At 46.2% G+C, this 17,826-nt stretch overlaps 2 protein-coding genes across 12 annotated transcripts in view; one reads left to right on the forward strand and one right to left on the reverse strand.

Moving 5' to 3' along the window:
- FUZ (fuzzy planar cell polarity protein) lies at positions 1-13,110 on the reverse strand. 2 transcript variants are annotated; one of them, XM_084805013.1, is made up of 11 exons: positions 12,877-13,110; positions 10,750-10,871; positions 9,540-9,624; positions 7,109-7,177; positions 6,076-6,180; positions 3,949-4,146; positions 3,753-3,848; positions 3,337-3,443; positions 3,104-3,174; positions 2,673-2,774; positions 1-2,323 (listed from the first exon to the last, which is right to left on the reverse strand). In XM_084805013.1, exons 1-11 carry the CDS (start codon positions 13,108-13,110, stop codon positions 2,118-2,120), a joined length of 1,395 nt encoding a protein of 464 aa, XP_084661139.1. In that variant the 3' UTR covers positions 1-2,117. The 2 variants fall into 2 exon arrangements, with proteins under 2 accessions (XP_084661139.1, XP_084661140.1); XM_084805014.1 differs by having other exon boundaries at positions 1,847-2,357.
- The window catches only part of MED25 (mediator complex subunit 25), a 27,827-nt gene continuing 23,087 nt past the window's right edge, over positions 13,087-17,826 (forward strand). For 7 of the 10 annotated variants that reach the window (XM_084805002.1, XM_084805005.1, XM_084805008.1 and 4 more), the window contains exons 1-3: positions 13,333-13,370; positions 15,036-15,181; positions 17,053-17,098. In XM_084805002.1, coding sequence (XP_084661128.1) covers positions 15,045-15,181; positions 17,053-17,098 — 183 coding nt within the window. In that variant the 5' untranslated portion in view covers positions 13,333-13,370; positions 15,036-15,044. Of the gene's footprint in view, positions 13,272-13,332; positions 13,371-15,035; positions 15,182-17,052; positions 17,099-17,826 lie in introns of those variants that run through there. The other 3 variants (XM_084805011.1, XM_084805006.1, XM_084805003.1) reach the window with 3 other exon arrangements.

Genomic DNA, 17,826 nt, shown 5'->3' on the forward strand with positions numbered 1-17,826 from the left:
ATCCTTGAAATCTTAACTTCATTAAATTTCAGCTGCCAATGTGTTATACAGCATTTCTGAACCAAACAGAAGGGGTTACAGCTTGAAAGCCAGCAATTTTATCTTCCACACAGGTGTCAAATGCAGTACCGTGGACATGAAAATGACTTAGTTCCTGGAATAAGTTTCAGTTCACCATTGGAAGAAGCTTTACCTAATCAGGGCAATCTGCTTACCATTCAAGGACCTCCCCCCCTCCATCTAACCACCTAGAATATTCTGAGGAACTGAAGCAGCATGAATATGTGTCTGGATTTGCCTTGATTTCAGAATGACTTTTGTAATACATGGCATACTCCAACTGAAATATCAGCTTCTTTTTATTAATGCCCCACCCTCCAACATATGGAGGGTGGCTCAACCACACTACAAGTGAGAAGGATCTTGGAATTGTTGTCGATCACAAGCTAAATATGAGCCAACAATGTGATGTGGCTGCAAAAAAGGCCAATGCTCTTTTGGGCTGCATTAATAGAAGCATCGCTTCCAAATCCCGGGAAGTACTAGTTCCCCTCTACTCAGCACTGGTTAGGCCTCATCTGGAGTACTGTGTCCAGTTCTGGGCACCACACTTTAAGAAGGATGCAGACAAACTGGAGAGGGTTCAGAGGAGGGCAACAAAGATGATCAGGGGACTGGAAACAAAGCCCTATGAAGAGAGACTGAAAGAACTGGGCATGTTTAGCCTTGAGAAGAGAAGACTGAGGGGAGATATGATAGCACTCTTCAAGTACTTGAAAGGTTGTCACAGAGAAGAAGGCCAGGATCTCTTCTTGATCATCCCAGAGTGCAGGACACAGAATAATGGGCTCAAGTTACAGGAAGCCAGATTCCGGCTGAACATCAGGAAAAACTTCCTGACCATTAGAGCAATACGACAGTGGAAGCAATTACCTGGGGAGGTGGTGGGCTCTCCCACACTGGAGGCCTTCAAGACGAGGCTGGACAGCCATTTGTCAGGGATGCTCTGACTTGGATTCCTGCATTGAGCGGTGGGTTGGACTCGATGGCCTTGTAGGCCCCTTCCAACCCTACTATTCTATGATTCTATAATTTAGGTTGAACAGCCTAGGCCTCTGTTTCTTTCTCCTTTAGCGAGAACTATCTCAGTGATTTTGATGGGAATTATTCCCAAATAAGTGTACACAGAATTACAGCCTCAATCCAAATTAATTTTACTAATCCAGAAGTCAGTGCAGACATCTCTGGATTTAGTATTTATATATAGTGCTTTAGAGGGTATAAAGTGCTTCTTGACATGTCACATATACCTATAATAGCTTTTTAAAGCAGGTCAGAATTAGTATTATGGCAACTTAGGCTGAGAAATAATGACTTGCTTAATGACTGAGGAAGGATTTGAATCAGGGACTTCCTAGCTTAGTCTTAGCCACTTAACACATCAAGTTGTTGGGAGTGTGAGGAAGCTCTGTTGCTTCCGCAGAGCATGAGCTGGTGAGAGCAGCAGAAGATGCTCCTCTCCTAAAGAAGATGGAAAAGCTAGTCACAGTGGAAAGTGAGAAACTACTATAAACAGGAAGTATGACAGCATGTGGAATGAATACAAATTGTTAAGGGAATAGAAAGGAAGCTGGCAGTAAAACATGACAGTAGCTTATTAGGTTTGATGATAACGAAAATTGCATCATCCAAAGCATAGGAGCTCATTGCTCTGCTGAGGTGGACCTGAATGAAAAGCCTGATCCTTTCAGCTGTAACTCCACAATAGCTTCCCTGATTTCATGGATGTATTTTAATCTCATGTGCCTTCAATAATGTACACATGTCTAGACAACAGTGGGAGACGCATAGTTCGTACCAACTTTATTTTTTTAAATGTGGGAGGGAGAAGAGACATGAGGCCAAAACTGGTAGTCATAGCCATTGTCAGCCCAGTTGTTTTCCCCTTAAATAAAGGCCAGGGGATGAGTGGAATTCATATAAATCCCTCTTGCCTATGAAAGTTCTTCCACAAAACCAGGCTGCTCTACTACAGGTAAACACAGCTTGCATGGAACATTCAGGGGCTCATCTCACTTCCCCCAATTTCACCTTTGCGTCCAGCAGGCTGCATCCGCTCAGAAGCCTGAGTCCTCAGCTGTGAGGGCTTGTAGTGTGCAGGTTGCCAGGGACCGTAGAGCAAAGGTAGGCACATCAGGCTTCACAACTAGGAAGAGCTGATGCCGTCTCCCATGGATTGCATAGGCCTTGTGGGTGGTGTAGACCACATAGCAGTGCTGGGGCCGGTGGGAGAAGCCAGCCTGGAACTCCTCCTGCAAAGGAGCTGAGGAAGGGACAAGAAGGTCAGGCTCCGTGGGCTACAGCAGAGACAAAGAAGGACCGTGTGTGCGTTTATCCTCAGGTACAACTCCAGCACCAAAGAATGTCAACTTCTGTTGCTTTTTTAAAAAGCAGACACGTTCTTAGTCTTTAGGGTTGCAATTAAAAATATCAACTTGGAAAATGTCCCAATGCTTGTTCAGTCTCTGTCACCAAAGAGTTCCCACTAACTGGAGAACCTGAATGCTTGGCTGTGTAAAATGGCCAACGTAAAAATATTTTGCGTGATTTTAGAAGTTACGAGATTCACAGTGTGCATCGAGACAGCAAAAGGGATGGTATCAGGAACTCACCTGCAGTCTCTTCTGGCTTCTCACAGGGGAAGTACAAGGAGATCGCTAAGGCGTAGAAGGAGCGGAGGGCACAGAGCCGGTTCTTCAGCGCCATCTCGGATCCTGCAAGGGGAAAGGGCCTAGCCTTACCTTGAGATGGAACTGGGGTGCTCTTTTGAGTAGCAGCTCACCATCGTACATAGCACAGTGTAAATGACAAATGCATACATTTCACAAAACCCACAGAATGGGTGGGCTTCCTAATAGAGCAGCCTGCCCCAACCTGGTGCTCTCCAATTGTCTTGGACCACAACTCCCAGCTGGCTGTGGGATGCTGGGAGTTGTAGTGCAACACAGCTAGAAGGCACCAGGCTGAGGCAGGCTGTAATAGAGCTTTGAGAGGGGAAAGGTGTTCTCTCCCCTTCCCCAGCGCAGTAATGCTTCAGCCATACCTTCAGTCCAGGTACCGTGAGGCTGCACTGTGAAGAGGCTTTTCCTCTGATCTTGGTTGATCAGCAACAGCCTGTAGGAGAGATGGTGAATGGCACTGGGGGAGGGTTGCGTACCCAGACTGGCAATACACTTTTGAAAGGGAGGAAGGAGCAGAGGTGAAACAAACATGGCCCCGTTCATATCCCCCAAACTGCTCCACCCCCACCCAACCCCAGAAATTTGTGAGACTCACCCCAAGATCCCAGGGGCAAGAGGGATGCCAGGAGGCAGGCATCGAGGAGGGGCTCTGGCACTTGCCTTCAGGAGATCCAGCAGCGGTTGCCAAAATTTCTTCACTAGCTACAAGAAGAGAAAGCTTGCTAAGGATGCCCAAGCTCCCCTAAGGGACCAACTACAGGCTTGCCAGTCACGTGCCCCAAACAAGGAACAACGCTTAAGCCTCCCTCCCTCTTTGGGTCCCCTATTCAAGATGGCAGTAGTGGGGTGATGGAGACAGCACCCTATCAAAACAATGGCTGGGTGTGTTGGAACTGCAAAAACATTAATGCACTGAACTGCTCTTAACTGCCTCAAGGGACTGGCGAGGAAAGGATGGCAAGCCACTTCACTCCTAAGCTTTGGGGCCTATACCCCCCTTCTCCTCCTCACCTCATCAGCCACACACTGTAGGGAGGGGTTAGGCCCACAGAGCAGCACCACTTCCAAACCAGGCACGAGCTGGAAGGTCAGGAAGCGATGGGGAACCTGTGGGAGTGAGGGACGTGGAAAATCAGAAAGACAGACTCGTCTACTGCCTCCCTTTCCCCCCTCCCCCTGCCCCTGCCTGAATCGCCAATCTGCTCACCGTGGGGCTGCCATGAGGAAGGTAAACGGGGAGATCGCGGGAGGTGTGGGGCGGAAGGGAGTGCACCAGCCACACCAGCAGCATGGCTTCTGGGGCTGCCAGCTGCCACCACTGCTCCGTTGCACACAGCACCCGCCCGCCCGCAAGCAGACTGCCGAACCGGGACTCGGCTGCCAAGGCAAAGGCTTCCAGGCATTCCTGAAATGGGGAAAGAACGAGGCAAAACAGGCTTGCCCATCTGCATACACAAGCTACGGACACAAGCTAGAACTATTCAAACCCTCACAGGTGACAGCAGAGGCCAAAGATACAAACCAAGCATCTTGTCACAAACAGTTGCTCTAGACTGGCAAATCCTTACCTCACTTGCATTCTTCGTTAACTTCTCAGTGAAAACAAAGAGCGCATAGGCTCCTCTCAGAGATGACAGCCCCCCCTTCCCCACGGTTTTCTCCACAGTTTTCCTGAATACTTTATGTTTACCACAGAGGACAAACAGCTCCTGTGGCTGGCAAGACCATGGTCAGTGAGGTATTTCAAGGAGTGGTGGGAAAATAATGCAGAGGATAATTTGGGGAAACTGCCAGACTTCCATTGAACCTGGTCACTATGGGAGGAACAACACATTACAGCAGCAATCATGTTTGCTGGTTAATGGTACTGTGGGGAATGGTCATTTCCAAAAAAAGGTCAGCAGGTAGTGAGCTAGGGGGCTTATATGAGAAGCTACAGAAACTTTGTGAATGCAGGAAGGGCTTTAATGTTACCCAGAGGAGTGGGGTAAATTAAGAAGAAAGTCCTTCCATCCTTCCATGTCTTTTCTTCCTCCTGTTGTCTTTAATTCTCCCTCTCCCCATACCCCACCTTCTTCCTGCTCCCCCCATTCTTCCCCCACAGTCTCCCATCTTCCCCACTATCTTCTCTTTTCCTTCCACCACACCTTCCTCCTTCGCTTTGGGGAAGGAAAGAAATACCTACCAGCAAAGATGCCAAGTAGATTTCCAGCTGTGCAGGAAGCCTGGTCAGTTTGGCAGGCAAGTGATTCTTCCTTCCCTGCAGTCACAGACTTTGTGTTTTATAGCTCTGGATCCATGTTAGGCACAAGCCCACGCACACAACCAAAACTCCAGAGGGAAGGGACTGAGTTCCAACCCCACCAGTGATTGGTGCAAAGCCATAACAAAGCTCATTTGCTTCCTCTCAGGCAGATGGCTCAAGATGTTAGTGGCTCTACGCTGCCCACACCAGTGGCATGAGGAAAGCTTTTACATGCAACCCTTGCCCTGCTGTAGTTTTGTGCTTGGAGGTCATTTTGCACCCCATCCGACTCCTGGGATTTTTCTACAAGGGTAGGAAGCCTCTACTTTTGGTTGAGATCCTCTCTGACCTTGCCTTGCTCTTCAGTTTGCAACCCACAGTGTCCACGTGCAGATACTGAAAGCTACAAATAGAGGTAGCACCAACAGACACAGAGCTTAACTAAGGGCACAATCCTATGCATTTTTAGGCAGAAGGCAGGTTTAAAATTCCCAGCATTCCCCAGCCAGCTGGCTGGGGAATGTTGGGTGGGGAATGCTGGGAGTTGAAGGCCTGCCTTCTGTCTAAAAATGTATAGGATTGAGCCCTAAATAACATAAGCAAGAACCAAAACACAGCCCCCTGCCTCCAAGAACTTACTATCTAACTGACAATAGCGGGCCTTGAGGGATGGGGGAAGAGACACAAAGAGGTAATGAGGAAGCAAATGTAATGATGCTTACATTTTGCTTTGTTGAAAGGCACTCGTAGGGATGTTGATGCAGAGCTTACCCCCAAAGGGTTTTGAGTATTCAGACAAGCCCAATCCTGAACAGAGAGAATGACTTGATTCACACGACATGGCAGCTCACCGCGGTGTACTTTACTTGCAGGGGCTTTTATATCCTGGCAAATGCCAGTTTTGCATGGTGCCCGGCTTGCCATGTTACGTTGAGGGCACAATGCGACACGTTGTTTGAGGGGTTGTTTGAGTACACAACGCAAAAGCCCCCATGGGTAAATTAAACCATGGTGGGCTGTCATGATGTGTGAACAGCCTCAATGAGTGTGTCAGGACCTGCTGAAGGGGAAAGAATATGTCAGCCTCACCTGCAGTATTGCCCTGGAGGGCATCATGGCACATTCCACACACTGGGTCAAATCAGCACTGCATTTGCCTGGCTCCAGGAAACTGTCAATCAGTTTGAAACATGCCTAGGGAGTGGTAAATTTCATATTTAAACTACCAAGGATAGAAAGCCACTCCAGAAAACTTAGATTAGGCCATGAAAACCATTTCAGAAAAATCTCCTAGGAATTCACTGTTCATTTCTCACCACTAACTGTCTCTAAATCAGGGGTGCAAACCTCAGGCCCAGGGGCCAAATCTGGCCCTCCAGGGTTCCCCAGAAGGCCCCACCCCTTCCCCGCAATCACTGGACATTTGGTGGCTTTCTGGCTTTTGTGCAGTTTTTTTCCCCATTCTAAAAGGTTGAAATGCCTCTCCTCTTACTGGCAGTAAGAACTTTATGCTAAAATATGCTGGTATGTTTGGTTTTTTGGTCCCCTCCCCTGTTGCCTCTGGCCCTGCCCACCATCTGAATTCAGCCCGAGAGCTTCTGCAAAATGGAATTCTGCCCTTCGGCTGACAGAGGTTCTGCACCCCTGCTCTAAGTAATATAATCTGGCCTGCCTCCAGAAGGCACTCTAGCACAGGCTAAAGGGGGTGCCAAAGCAAGACAGACGACTCCAAGGATGCCTCTCTCTACCATTAAGATTTGATACAGAGAGCAGCAGCCAGAAGCTCCCTCAACTGATCAAAGAATTGCAATGGAAGAGAGCAGAAGAAGCATTCTCTAAGACAGGGTGGGCAACTTGTGATCCTCCAGATGTTGTTGGTCTGCAACTCTCATCATCCCTCATCATCAGCTACACTGGGTAAGGCTGAAGGAAGTTGCAGTTCAACAACATCTGGAGGGCCGCAAGTTGCTCACCCCTGCTCTAAGAATATGGCTGTATCCCTTGATCCCAGTCCCACCGCAAAGTTTATCTACAGCCCATATTCCTGTCTCCAGTTTTTATCAATATGACCTACACTTACTCCCCTCCCCAACTCTCTAGAAGCCTTTGGGTCAGTTGTTACCTTCAGGTCCTTTTTGAGACGTTCGATGTTGCGTGCATTTACCAATTCCTCCAAGCCCAATACCAGCACCTGTAGTAAAACATACAAACTTCCCTCTAAGGGAGAGAAACCCTGCAATTATCCCCCCGAGAAAGAGGATTGCCCAACCTTGCCACAAAGAAACACAGCAGCCAGTTCCTGAAAAAGCCAAATAAGTTTCTAGACCCAGAGCAGTAGGTCTATGCTCCAGTGGATTCAACCATGTGGAGAGGGGACCTCTGTGTAATTTAGAAACCAGAACCCTTCAGTTCTCTGGCATCACATACACGCCCCATTCCCTCAGATGAATTTGTCTAGTACTGACACACACACACACACACAGTTCCATGCTCACAATTGCTCATACTTATGATGCAGTCTAGAATCTACACTCCATCTATAAGTATGCCTTGGAAGAGTCCCCCACCCCACCTACATTTTTACCATTCTAACTGCAAGAGCAAAGGGATGGTTAAGGTGTGCTATGGGGTAACTAATGCACAGTAAGCAATGTACAGTCAGGGCCAGAAATATTGGAACAAGGATAACTGTTTTGGCAGTTGGCCTCTGTACACCACCACACTGAAGTTGAAAAGAAACATACCCAGATGGGAGTGAAGGCAGGACTTTCAGCTGTAATTCAAGGGTTTTGACAAAAGTGGGGGACTAACCATTCAGGAAGGACAGCCAGTGGCATACACACACACCCATAGTTGGTGGCTCATAAGTAATGGAACAAATGGCTGACAAGCAGCTGCATGGCCAGGTGCGGCCTGTTTCCTGGGTACCCCATGACCAATCAAGCAGCTAAAAGGCCTGGAGGTGGTTCTGAGTGTTACGTTTGCATTTGGTAGCTGTTCACTGGAACTCCCAACATGAGGTCCAAAGAGATGTCCATGTGAGTGAAGGAAGCCATCATTAGTCTGAGGAAACAAAATAAACCCATCAGAGGGATAGCAAAAACATTGGGAGTGGCCAGCACAACAGTTTGGAACATCCTGAAAAAGAAGGAATTAACTGGCAAGCTCAGCAACAGCAAAAGGCCTGGCAGACCACGGAAGACAACTAAAGTAGATGACCGCAGAATTCTGCTCATGGTGAAGAGGAACCCTTTCACAACATCTAGCCAGGTCAAGAACACTCTTGCGGAGGTAGGCATGTCATTGTCAACATCTGCAGTCAAGAGACAGCTTTATGAATGTAAATACAGAGGCTTCACAAAAAGGTGCAAACCACTGGTAACATCAAGAACAGACAGGCCAGATTAGCCTTTGCCAGCAAACACCTAAAAAAGCCTGCCCAGTTCTGGAATAAGATTCTTTGGACTGATGAAACCAAGATTAACTTGTACCAGAATGATGGGAAGAGAAAAGTATGGAGAAGGAAAGGAACAGCTCATGATCCAAAGTGTACCACACCATCTTTCAAACATGGTGGAGGCAGTGTTATGGCATGGGCATGTATGGCTGCCAATGGAACCGGGTCACTGGTGTTTCTTGATGACCTGACTGAGGATAAAAGCAGCAGGATGAATTCTGAAGTGTATAGGGCTATACTTTCTGCTCAGATTCAGCCGAATTCTGCCAGACTGATAGGACGCTGCTTCATATTGCAGATGGATAATGACCCAAAACATACAGCAAAAGCTACCCAAGAGTTTCTCAAGGCAAAGAAGTGGGATGTTCTTCAATTGCCAAGTCAATCACCTGATCTCAACCCAATAGAGCATGCTTTTCACTTACTGAAGACAAGACCAAAGGCAGAAAGACCCACAAACAAGCAGCAGCTGAAGATAGCTGCAATAAAGGCCTGGCAAAGCATCTCGAGGGATGAAACTCAGCATTTGGCCATGTCCATGGGTTCCAGACTTCAGGCAGTCATTGAGTGCAAAGGATTTTCATCCTGGTATTAAAGGCGATCCTTAAGTTTGAAATGATGTTGGTTTGTTCCATTACTTATCAGCTACCAACGATGGGGGTGTGTGGATGCCACTGGCTGTCCTTCCTGAATGGTTAGTGCTCCACTTTTGTCAAACCCCTTGAATTACAGCTGAAAGTCCTGCCTTCGCTCCCATCTGGGTGTGTTTCCTTTCAACTTCAATGTGGTGGTGTACAGAGGCCAACTGCCAAAACAGTTATCCTTGTTCCAATATTTCTGGCCCTGACTGTATATGAAAGGTTTAGTGGATTGGGGAAGGAAGCAGCTGCAAAATGAGTTCTTGGAAAGTAGAGTTGTATAGATAAAGTTTATACAACTTCACCCCCACCCCCAAACAAAGTTGTGTAGAACAGACCACCACTCATCTGAGCCAGCTCCTCCCCTTGGGATTATTTCACACTGCAATGGATGGGGCTTGCCTCCTACTTTCAGACAATGGCTGAAATGGCATTCCCTCACTTTTTTGACTGCTCACCATAGCACTGAAGACATTCTCAAGGAGCCTCCCAAGGCTAAAGTCACTGGCACTTTCATCTGAAGACAGGACAATGAGAGTGATGCTGGGAACATCAAACATAAAATATAAAGATAGGGGTGTGTGTGAGAGAAAGAAAGAGTAGATGCATGAAAGGTTGAACACCTTTGCCATGGGCAGACGTGGAATAATCTGTCCCGTATTCTGTAGCTTCGGGGAGGGGGGGGGGGGCTGTATAGTTTATGAAATACTGAACACTGTGCTATGGGATATTCGGCAGATGGAAATGATTCTCAACTAACTCCTCCTGCTAGATTAAAATCCCTGCACACTGGTGGGAAAAACGACAAAATGCACCTCCCTTGCCATAACCAACCCCGAGGAAGGCAGAAAACCCGTTCTCTGAGCTGTAATCGACATGCAGTGAAAGTAACAGTAATAACAGGTACTTTTAAGTTGAAAGTTAGGATACCTGCTCATGTAAGTAAGGCTCCAATCCTATGGGCTGAATAAAGTGGGGCTTACTTCCAAGGAAACAGGGGTGGAGTTGGATTGCACATCTACAATGAAGATCTCACATCCCCACCTATATGACTTGTGGTTCTGGTAACTCAAGTTAGATAGAACCAAATGGGTATGTGATAGACCAGTTGTATTTCACAAAATGGATCTGTGATAATACCGGCACGACCCCCATTAGTATTTCACAGAATTCCATATTTATCAACAGCAATACAAATAATTAGGAGGCCTGCAAAAACTACTGAATCCTGAAGCTGGAGTAAATTCAACAAATTTACATAACTTTGCTTAAATGCAAAGTATTTTCCATGTTGCGTGATTGGGGGGGAGAGGGAGGCGCTGGAACACAATACATTTGAGGAAAATTCAGGTGGTATAAAGCAGAAGGATTTGGGACTATGAAAAGCAGCCAAGATCTGTGCTGGACAAAGGCATTCTGTACTCGGACTAGTAGCCAGTGATTTGGTATTTCTAGATTTTTTGCATATATTCATGGATGCTAGACTCTTCTGTCAAGCATATCCTCAGTATTCCACAACTATTGATGCTTGACTGTAACAACGAAGATATTGAGGCCTCTTCATTATGGTGACAAAATGGTTCAATGTGTACCAGATACAGCTGAAGACACTGATCGCTAACAACAGAGAAAATCTTGGGGCACAAGTTGGCCTGTTTCTCTACTCACCTGTTGTGAAACACTTTCCAGACCACACGAATATTCTCTGTGCAGGCAGCTGTCAGCAGGACATCTAGGTTGGAACCAAACATATGAACCCCATTCAGGGAGCCAATCACAGAGAAGGGCAGCTGGGGGATAAGACATAAGCATTGGTATAATATATATATATGAACTTATCAAGCTGATATATACAGAATCAAACCACTAGTCCAGCTATTCAGACTGAAAGCAGCTTTCCGAGGTCTCCAGTGCAGGTCTTTCCAACCCCTGAAACACAGATCTTTTGACAGGAGATACCAGAGACTATGGCTGGACTCCTCTGCACACAAGCCATGTACTCTACAACCACTAACTTATGGGACATCTTGTATAAATTTCCAAGACATCTAGTGTACAAAGTGCTTTACAGTCATCATCTTTTTTACCTTCACAACAATCTATGAAGTCAGTTACTAATACTAAAATGAGTAGTTTCTGGAGCAGCCACGTGGTTGGAACAGGAATGGTTCCAGCCAACCATTCTCTTCAAGCAGGGTATTCCACTCTCTTCCCACCCCTGTTCTTTTCCAACTGACACTCAATGTTTTTTTGGCTGAGTATGTCTAGTTCTCATTGACCGGATTCACATGTAACACTAATCCATGGTTTAAATAAACCATAGTTTGTTGCCCTACCCAGGGATTTGGCAGATGATTGATCAAACCATGGTTTATTTTCTCAGTTCCTGGGGGGGGGTGTCTTCCTCCTTCACCCTCCCTCTATCCCAAATGCCTTTGCAGCACTGCAGTACTGGCATGTAAAGCAGCTGGATGTTTTGACTGCTCTTACCCACTGCCTCTGTAACCTGGTAAAAAAAAAAAAAAACCACGAACAAGCCATGATTCTGGATTCTCATTTAATGACAACCGATGGTTTAAGCAACCCACAGTTCACAACCCAACAACAAACCATGGGTTCTCTTTGGGAGTTGTTTGTGATTAACAACCCATAGTTCTGGGTTCACACATAACAACAACCCACAAATCAACAAACCATGGGGGGAACTAGGTCACTGGATTGTGTCCCCCCCATCTTAATTTTTGTATTTAAGAAAATATTTTTACTTCTCCAAACTTTCTGAGCATAGTGAGCTCCACTCTTATTATTTAGATGATTTATATCCCACCCTTCGATCAAATGATCCTCAAGGTGTCTTGCAATATATTGTAATCATATACACACACTTATACAAACCCCAAACCCACACAATTCAGCAGCCTTTAGTCCACCATGCTTCACCTCACTTTTGAAGTCTCAGAGCAACTGGCAGTTGGAGCCAAGTGTCCTTTCTGACAAGAAGGGGGGAAGCAAACGTCTTGCAACTGCTCCTTCTCTGCCAGATGGATGGGGCCATGTTAGTCTCCTCCTTGCCATGTTATTCTTCCTGGGAGGGAAGGGCTGCAACTTCCCAGTGACCTTTGGTCTCCTGGCCAATGACAGCAATCAGAATGAGCTTCTGCAATGCCAGGACAACTCTTATGTTTCTCAGTGGCCCTGTTTTGGCTTCATTTCTGTCAGTACTCACCATCTGAATTTGCTATTGGATGAATAATCCTTCCCAAGGCTGCAATCCTATGCACGTTTAGTTAGAACTAAGTCCCATTGTACAAAAAGTGGGGCTTACTTCTGAACACATGAAGCTGCCTTGTACAGAATCAAAATCTTAGTTCATCTTGTTCAATATTGTTTGCCTGTGGCCAAGCATGTGCTCTACCACTGAACAATGGATGTTCCTGACCAATATACAATGCTGTTTAGTCAGACCATTGGCCTACTTGGCCCAGTATTGTTTATTCTGCCATTCCACCAACCTGATTCCCTCCAGATGTGTTGGAGTAGAACTCCCATCATTTTTGAGCCAACATGGCCAATGGTGGGAAGGATAGGAGTTGTTGTCCAATACAACAGGATCGGCCCTAGGTTGGGGAAAGCTGCAGAAGCCCTGCCAGCGGAGGTCTTTCCCAAAGGTATATCTGCAGACCAAGTGCCTACTGTACCACATGGCTGTCCGTCATGAAAAACCCTTTGGGATTCATTTAGGAATCCACAGCGGGGCGGGAGGAGGGAAAGAGTTGATGCCACCGCAGCCCTCACCTGCTGCTTGGCGGGGCCACCCCGGCTCCTGCAGTACAAGGGCACCCCACTGCTGGCCGTGAGGCACAGCAAGGTCACGGAGGCCCCCGCTTCCTCCCACATCTTGGGACCCGGGCTGCCTCTCCCGCGCTGGCCAGCCGGCAGTCGCTTCCACGTTGGGCCTCTTCCTACCCCGCACCCATCGCTACTCCGTTCTCCCGGCTCAGGGCCGCCATTTTGGGGAGCCCGCTGCATGCCGGGACACAAGCGGCGCCATTGCCATAGTAACGGACGCCCTTTAATGATTGGATGTTTTCTTCTCTCTCCCCCCCCCCCCGTTGTTTGGTCTTGTTTTCTCCCGTGACCGAGGAGGAAGAGGAATCCGAGTTCTCCTCCACCCACACGGGAGGAGGAAGGTGCGTCTACGCGCGTGCGTGCCGAGGAGTGGACCCGAAGGGGATCACTTCCGGTGGCTGGGGAGCAAGCGGGGCCGAGAATCCGGATGTCAGCGTCGGGTACGGGACTAGGCGGGGGTCAAGCGGAGGGGGCGGATGAGGGAGGGGAGCCAAAGCCTGCGAGCGGTATTTGGGGAGGGGGGAGGAGAGAGGCCGAAGCCAGACAGAAATCATGCCCCTGCGTCTCCTCTTACTTAATACATCCCTTGCTTCTTCCCTTCCCGCAAGTCCTCGCTCAAGACTGGTTGCTCCTTCAGTAAAGCCAAAATAATGCATGACGTGTGGGGAAAGTGGAGGGCCCCTCCCCCCGCCTTTGCTTCCCTCTCATGATACTAGAGGTCTGTGAAGCTTTAGGGTGGTAGATTCAAGGTAGACCAGTGGTGGGCAACCTGGTACCTTCCAGATGTTTGGGGCTGCAACACCCAGCCAGCATGGCCAATGATCAGGAATTATGGGAGTTGTAGTTAAAAACATCTGGAGGGCACCAGATTGCCCACCCCTGAGGTAGACAAAAGGAAGTTGTTCTTCACACGATGCATAATTGATTTACAGGACTCACTGCCGTAAGATGTTGGGGATGGCCACTAGTCTAGACGGCTTAAAAAAAAAAAAAAGCTGAGACAAACTCATAGGTGAAGGTGGCCTCATCAACTAGTGATAGGCATGATAGTTAAATGGCGCTTCAAGTGGTACAGTATTTCTGAGTACCACTTGTGGTATATGTGTGTGTGTGTGTGTGTGAGCACTAGGGAAGGTGTTGTCTCTATGCCTTCCAAGAGTATTTGGCTGGTCATTGTGGGAATGGATTATAGGGCTAAATGGACTTTTCCTCTGAACTAGCAGGGCTTTTATGTCTCTTACACCAGGGGTGGGGAGAAGGTAGATCAGGAGCTACTGGGTGATTTGCAATAGATTACTAAGGGGGGTTCTTTCCCAATTATTTAATGATAGCAGCTACATAAATGTGTCCCCCTAAATTAGGCTTCTGAAACAAAAGCTGTTTCTAGGCAGAGGGCTCCTATCGCTAACTATCGAAAGGTATCCTGCAGCTTTTCCATCTTCCTTAAATGATTTTTTTCTGGTAAGAAAAAAAATGGAAGAAGTGGTGGGAAAACATGGGAGGGCTACAAATTGAAGATGACAACGACTGGACACTCCACCCCCATCGAATTTTATGAATGAGGCAGTGTGATTGCACAATAAAAGTTGCATCTGGAAACACCCAAGAATGCTTGGGGGAAACCAAGAGTAATTTTTTGTGTAAAAGAGCTGTGAGCTCACTTCTGGTTCTCAAAACAAATGCCTGGATTGCCTTAATCCAAAGTGTATGTCTGGTCCCTCCACTGCTATTTTGCATTTGGCTCTGGTTAGTGGACAATGGGGTTCTAGTAAAGAAACCCCACAAAGTGCATACTTGAAGTCTGTCTATTCCTGCCCTGCACGCCACCTTCTCCCTCCCTTACCTACACCTTCATCTCTGTTTGGCTTGCTTCTACCCTATTCCTCATTTCTCAGTCTCCTACCCTCTCCCTCTCCTTATCTGTCTTGCTTGTCTAGTGTAGATAGTGACCCTTGACCAGAGACTATGTCAGTACTGTGTTTTGTACAGCACCTAGTGCTCCGTTGATACGGAATAAATGCTAAATAGTAACTGATTTCAGCTTCCTTCTTGTTATTAATTTGTTGCCATATTGCCGTTGTATATCCACACGTCATCGTGGATAGCTGGAGGAGATGGTGGTGCCAACACTGGACATGCCTGCTCAGCCCATGGGGATGGTTGCTGATGTGGTCTTCGTCATCGAGGGCACTGCCAATCTCGGGCCCTACTTCGAGTCCCTGCGCAAGCATTACCTTCTTCCTGCCATTGAGTGAGTTTTCACAAGGTCCCAGTATGCAACAGCACTGCCATTGTCCTCGTTGCAACGAGACACTCATGGGAAAGGGATTGTTGGGAAATTGTTCTTTTTCTGGAAAGGGCTGCAATTATTAACCTTAATAAGTACTATGTTCTCACTATTTGACTATATACTGACTTTAACAAAGCATTTTAATATAACAGGCAAATTTGTTTACAGGAGTCCCTCTTCTAATGAGTGTGGTCCAATAGGCAAGACTAGCTACAGTTATCCACGCTATGGTAACATCTCATCTGGATTACTGCAATGCGTTATATGTGGGCCTGTCTTTGAAAACAGTCTGGAAACTTCAGCTGGTCCAAAATAGTGCAATGAGATTACTAACAGGAACTGGGTGATATGAACATACTATACCAGTGCTCTGTGATCTGTGCTAACTTCCAGTTCATTTCTGGGACCAATTCAAAGTGCTGATACTAACTTTTAAAGACCTAAACAGTTTTGGGCCAGGTTACCTATGTAAACCTGCCTGGGCTCTGAAATCGTCTTCAGAGGCCAACCTCCAGGTACCCCAGCCAAATGAAGTGAAGCAGGTGGCTTCTAAAAAGAGGCCCTTTTCCGTTGTGGCAGTGCCCTCCCCAGAGAAGCTTGCTTGGCACCTACATTGTGGTCTTTTTGGTGCCAGGTGAAGACCTTTTCATTCTCACAGGCATTTTACTCCTTCAGTTTTTGTTGTTTTTAAATATGATGTTGTATCTTTCAATCTTACACTGCTGCTGGCTTTTTTTTTCTTTTATACTATAGTTTACAAAGTTTTATATTATGTTTTATCATGTTGTATTTGTGGTTTTAATTGTTGTGACCTGCCCAGAGAGCTTCAGTTATTGGGTGTTACAGAAATGTAATAAATAAAATAACTATTAGTTTACACAGATTTGGAAAATCATAGATTCAGTGAGCAGGTGTGAACAAGTCTCCCTCTTTTCATGCCTGTAAAATGTGGCAGTACATAGGATTAAAAACAGCTACAATCTTATGCACATTTGCATGGAATAGGGTAGGCAGATTTCAGGTTTCCGAGATCTACTATATGCTTAGGATGAAGGAACAGGGTGCCTTTTAGCACATATTCAGCCCAGGAATTTGCGATAAGTACAAGAAGCAAGCTCACAAGTTGTCACTATTGTTAGAAAATTGGGAATCAGAAACCTATTACTGATCTACTGAAAATCAACTAGATATTTTGCAGTACATCCCAGTCTAGCTTCTGTCTACTCCTGACATAAAATAAGCCCTGCTGAATGCAACGGGACCTTCCCAGTAAAAATGCATAGGATTATGGTGTTAAGTATAAGTATACATGGTATTGCAACGTACTTGGAAATAAGTCCTATTGAAATCATTCAGATTTACTTCTAAGTAAGAATGCATAGGATCAAGAATCCTAGGAGTAAAATACTGGCCCATGAAGTTTTTTCCCCAAGTTGAAATAGCTGCAAATACAAAGAATGACTAACCTTCCAGTTTCCAAATAACAGCATCTCAGGACATGTAAGAGAAGGTAAATTGATGGGGAAACAACCTTGCAGATTATACTAGCAGAAATAAGATGAGTTGGACATTTACAGGATCTAAATCAGGTGTAAAACACAATATAAAGGTGTTTACAATTTATACTTGCCCCTGGGAAATGGGCAAGTGGTAAATCATGACGAATAGCTAAATTGGAATAATGGTCATGAAAAATAATCCTGTGATTTCACAACCTTTTGCTTGAGTGAGTAGTTTATGGCTATTTTTCATAAATTTTTATTGATGTGTTCCGTGTGAGACAATCCTTGCCCATTTTTGCCTATCTGAGAGAGAGTATTTTTTATTTCTAGGTATTTCAATGGTGGTCCCCCAGCTGAGACAGACTTTGGAGGAGATGTGAGTGTGTGAATGCACTTTCAAAGTTGTTTATGAATGCAGAAAATTGAGTGGGCTCTGGGAACCCCGTATTTATTTATTCAATTTATACCCTGCCTTTCCACGAAGAAAATGGTGCTCAAGGCAGCTAAAAGGCACTCAAGGCAGTCCTTCTCTTTGAGTATGCCTCCTTTCTGTTATCAGGATTTCATGGATTAGCTTGAGGATAGCTAAAATTGATTTCTGTTCATGAGGCCACAAATATGTGTAAAAACCCCACTTTTTGGTTTTTGTTTTCCTGAGCAAAATTGCCTTATTGCTTTCCCACCCAGCCATCCAAACAGCAAAGTTCATGGCTTGAAAAAATAAGGTGGGGGAAGCAGGGGCTGGGGATCAGCCAGTGCTGTCTTGAGAACTATAGGAAGACCTGGATTCGAGGCCCCAGACGTCTGAACTTATGTGTCTTCTGGTTTGCATGTAACGGCAGCAAAGCATGGGTTAATTAACCCAGGTTTTGCTGGGGTTGCGTGCCACTGCCATTTTGAATATGCAACCTCTAATCGGCTCAATGGAGGTGATTTCATGACATGTGAACTGGGTTAATCTTGGGTTAAACAACCCACTGTTAACATACAATTAGTTCTTAGGTTAACTGTGGGCTGTTTAATCCACAGTTAACCCATAGTGTCCAGGTTCACATGTCATGAAGTAATCTGTGATCGGAAGTTGAATTTTCAAAATGGCGGTGG

The sequence above is a fragment of the Heloderma suspectum genome, chromosome 6 (assembly GCF_057233095.1).
Source record: "Heloderma suspectum isolate Gila_16-S chromosome 6, 16-S_ref, whole genome shotgun sequence".
NCBI classification, from domain to species: domain Eukaryota; kingdom Metazoa; phylum Chordata; class Lepidosauria; order Squamata; family Helodermatidae; genus Heloderma; species Heloderma suspectum.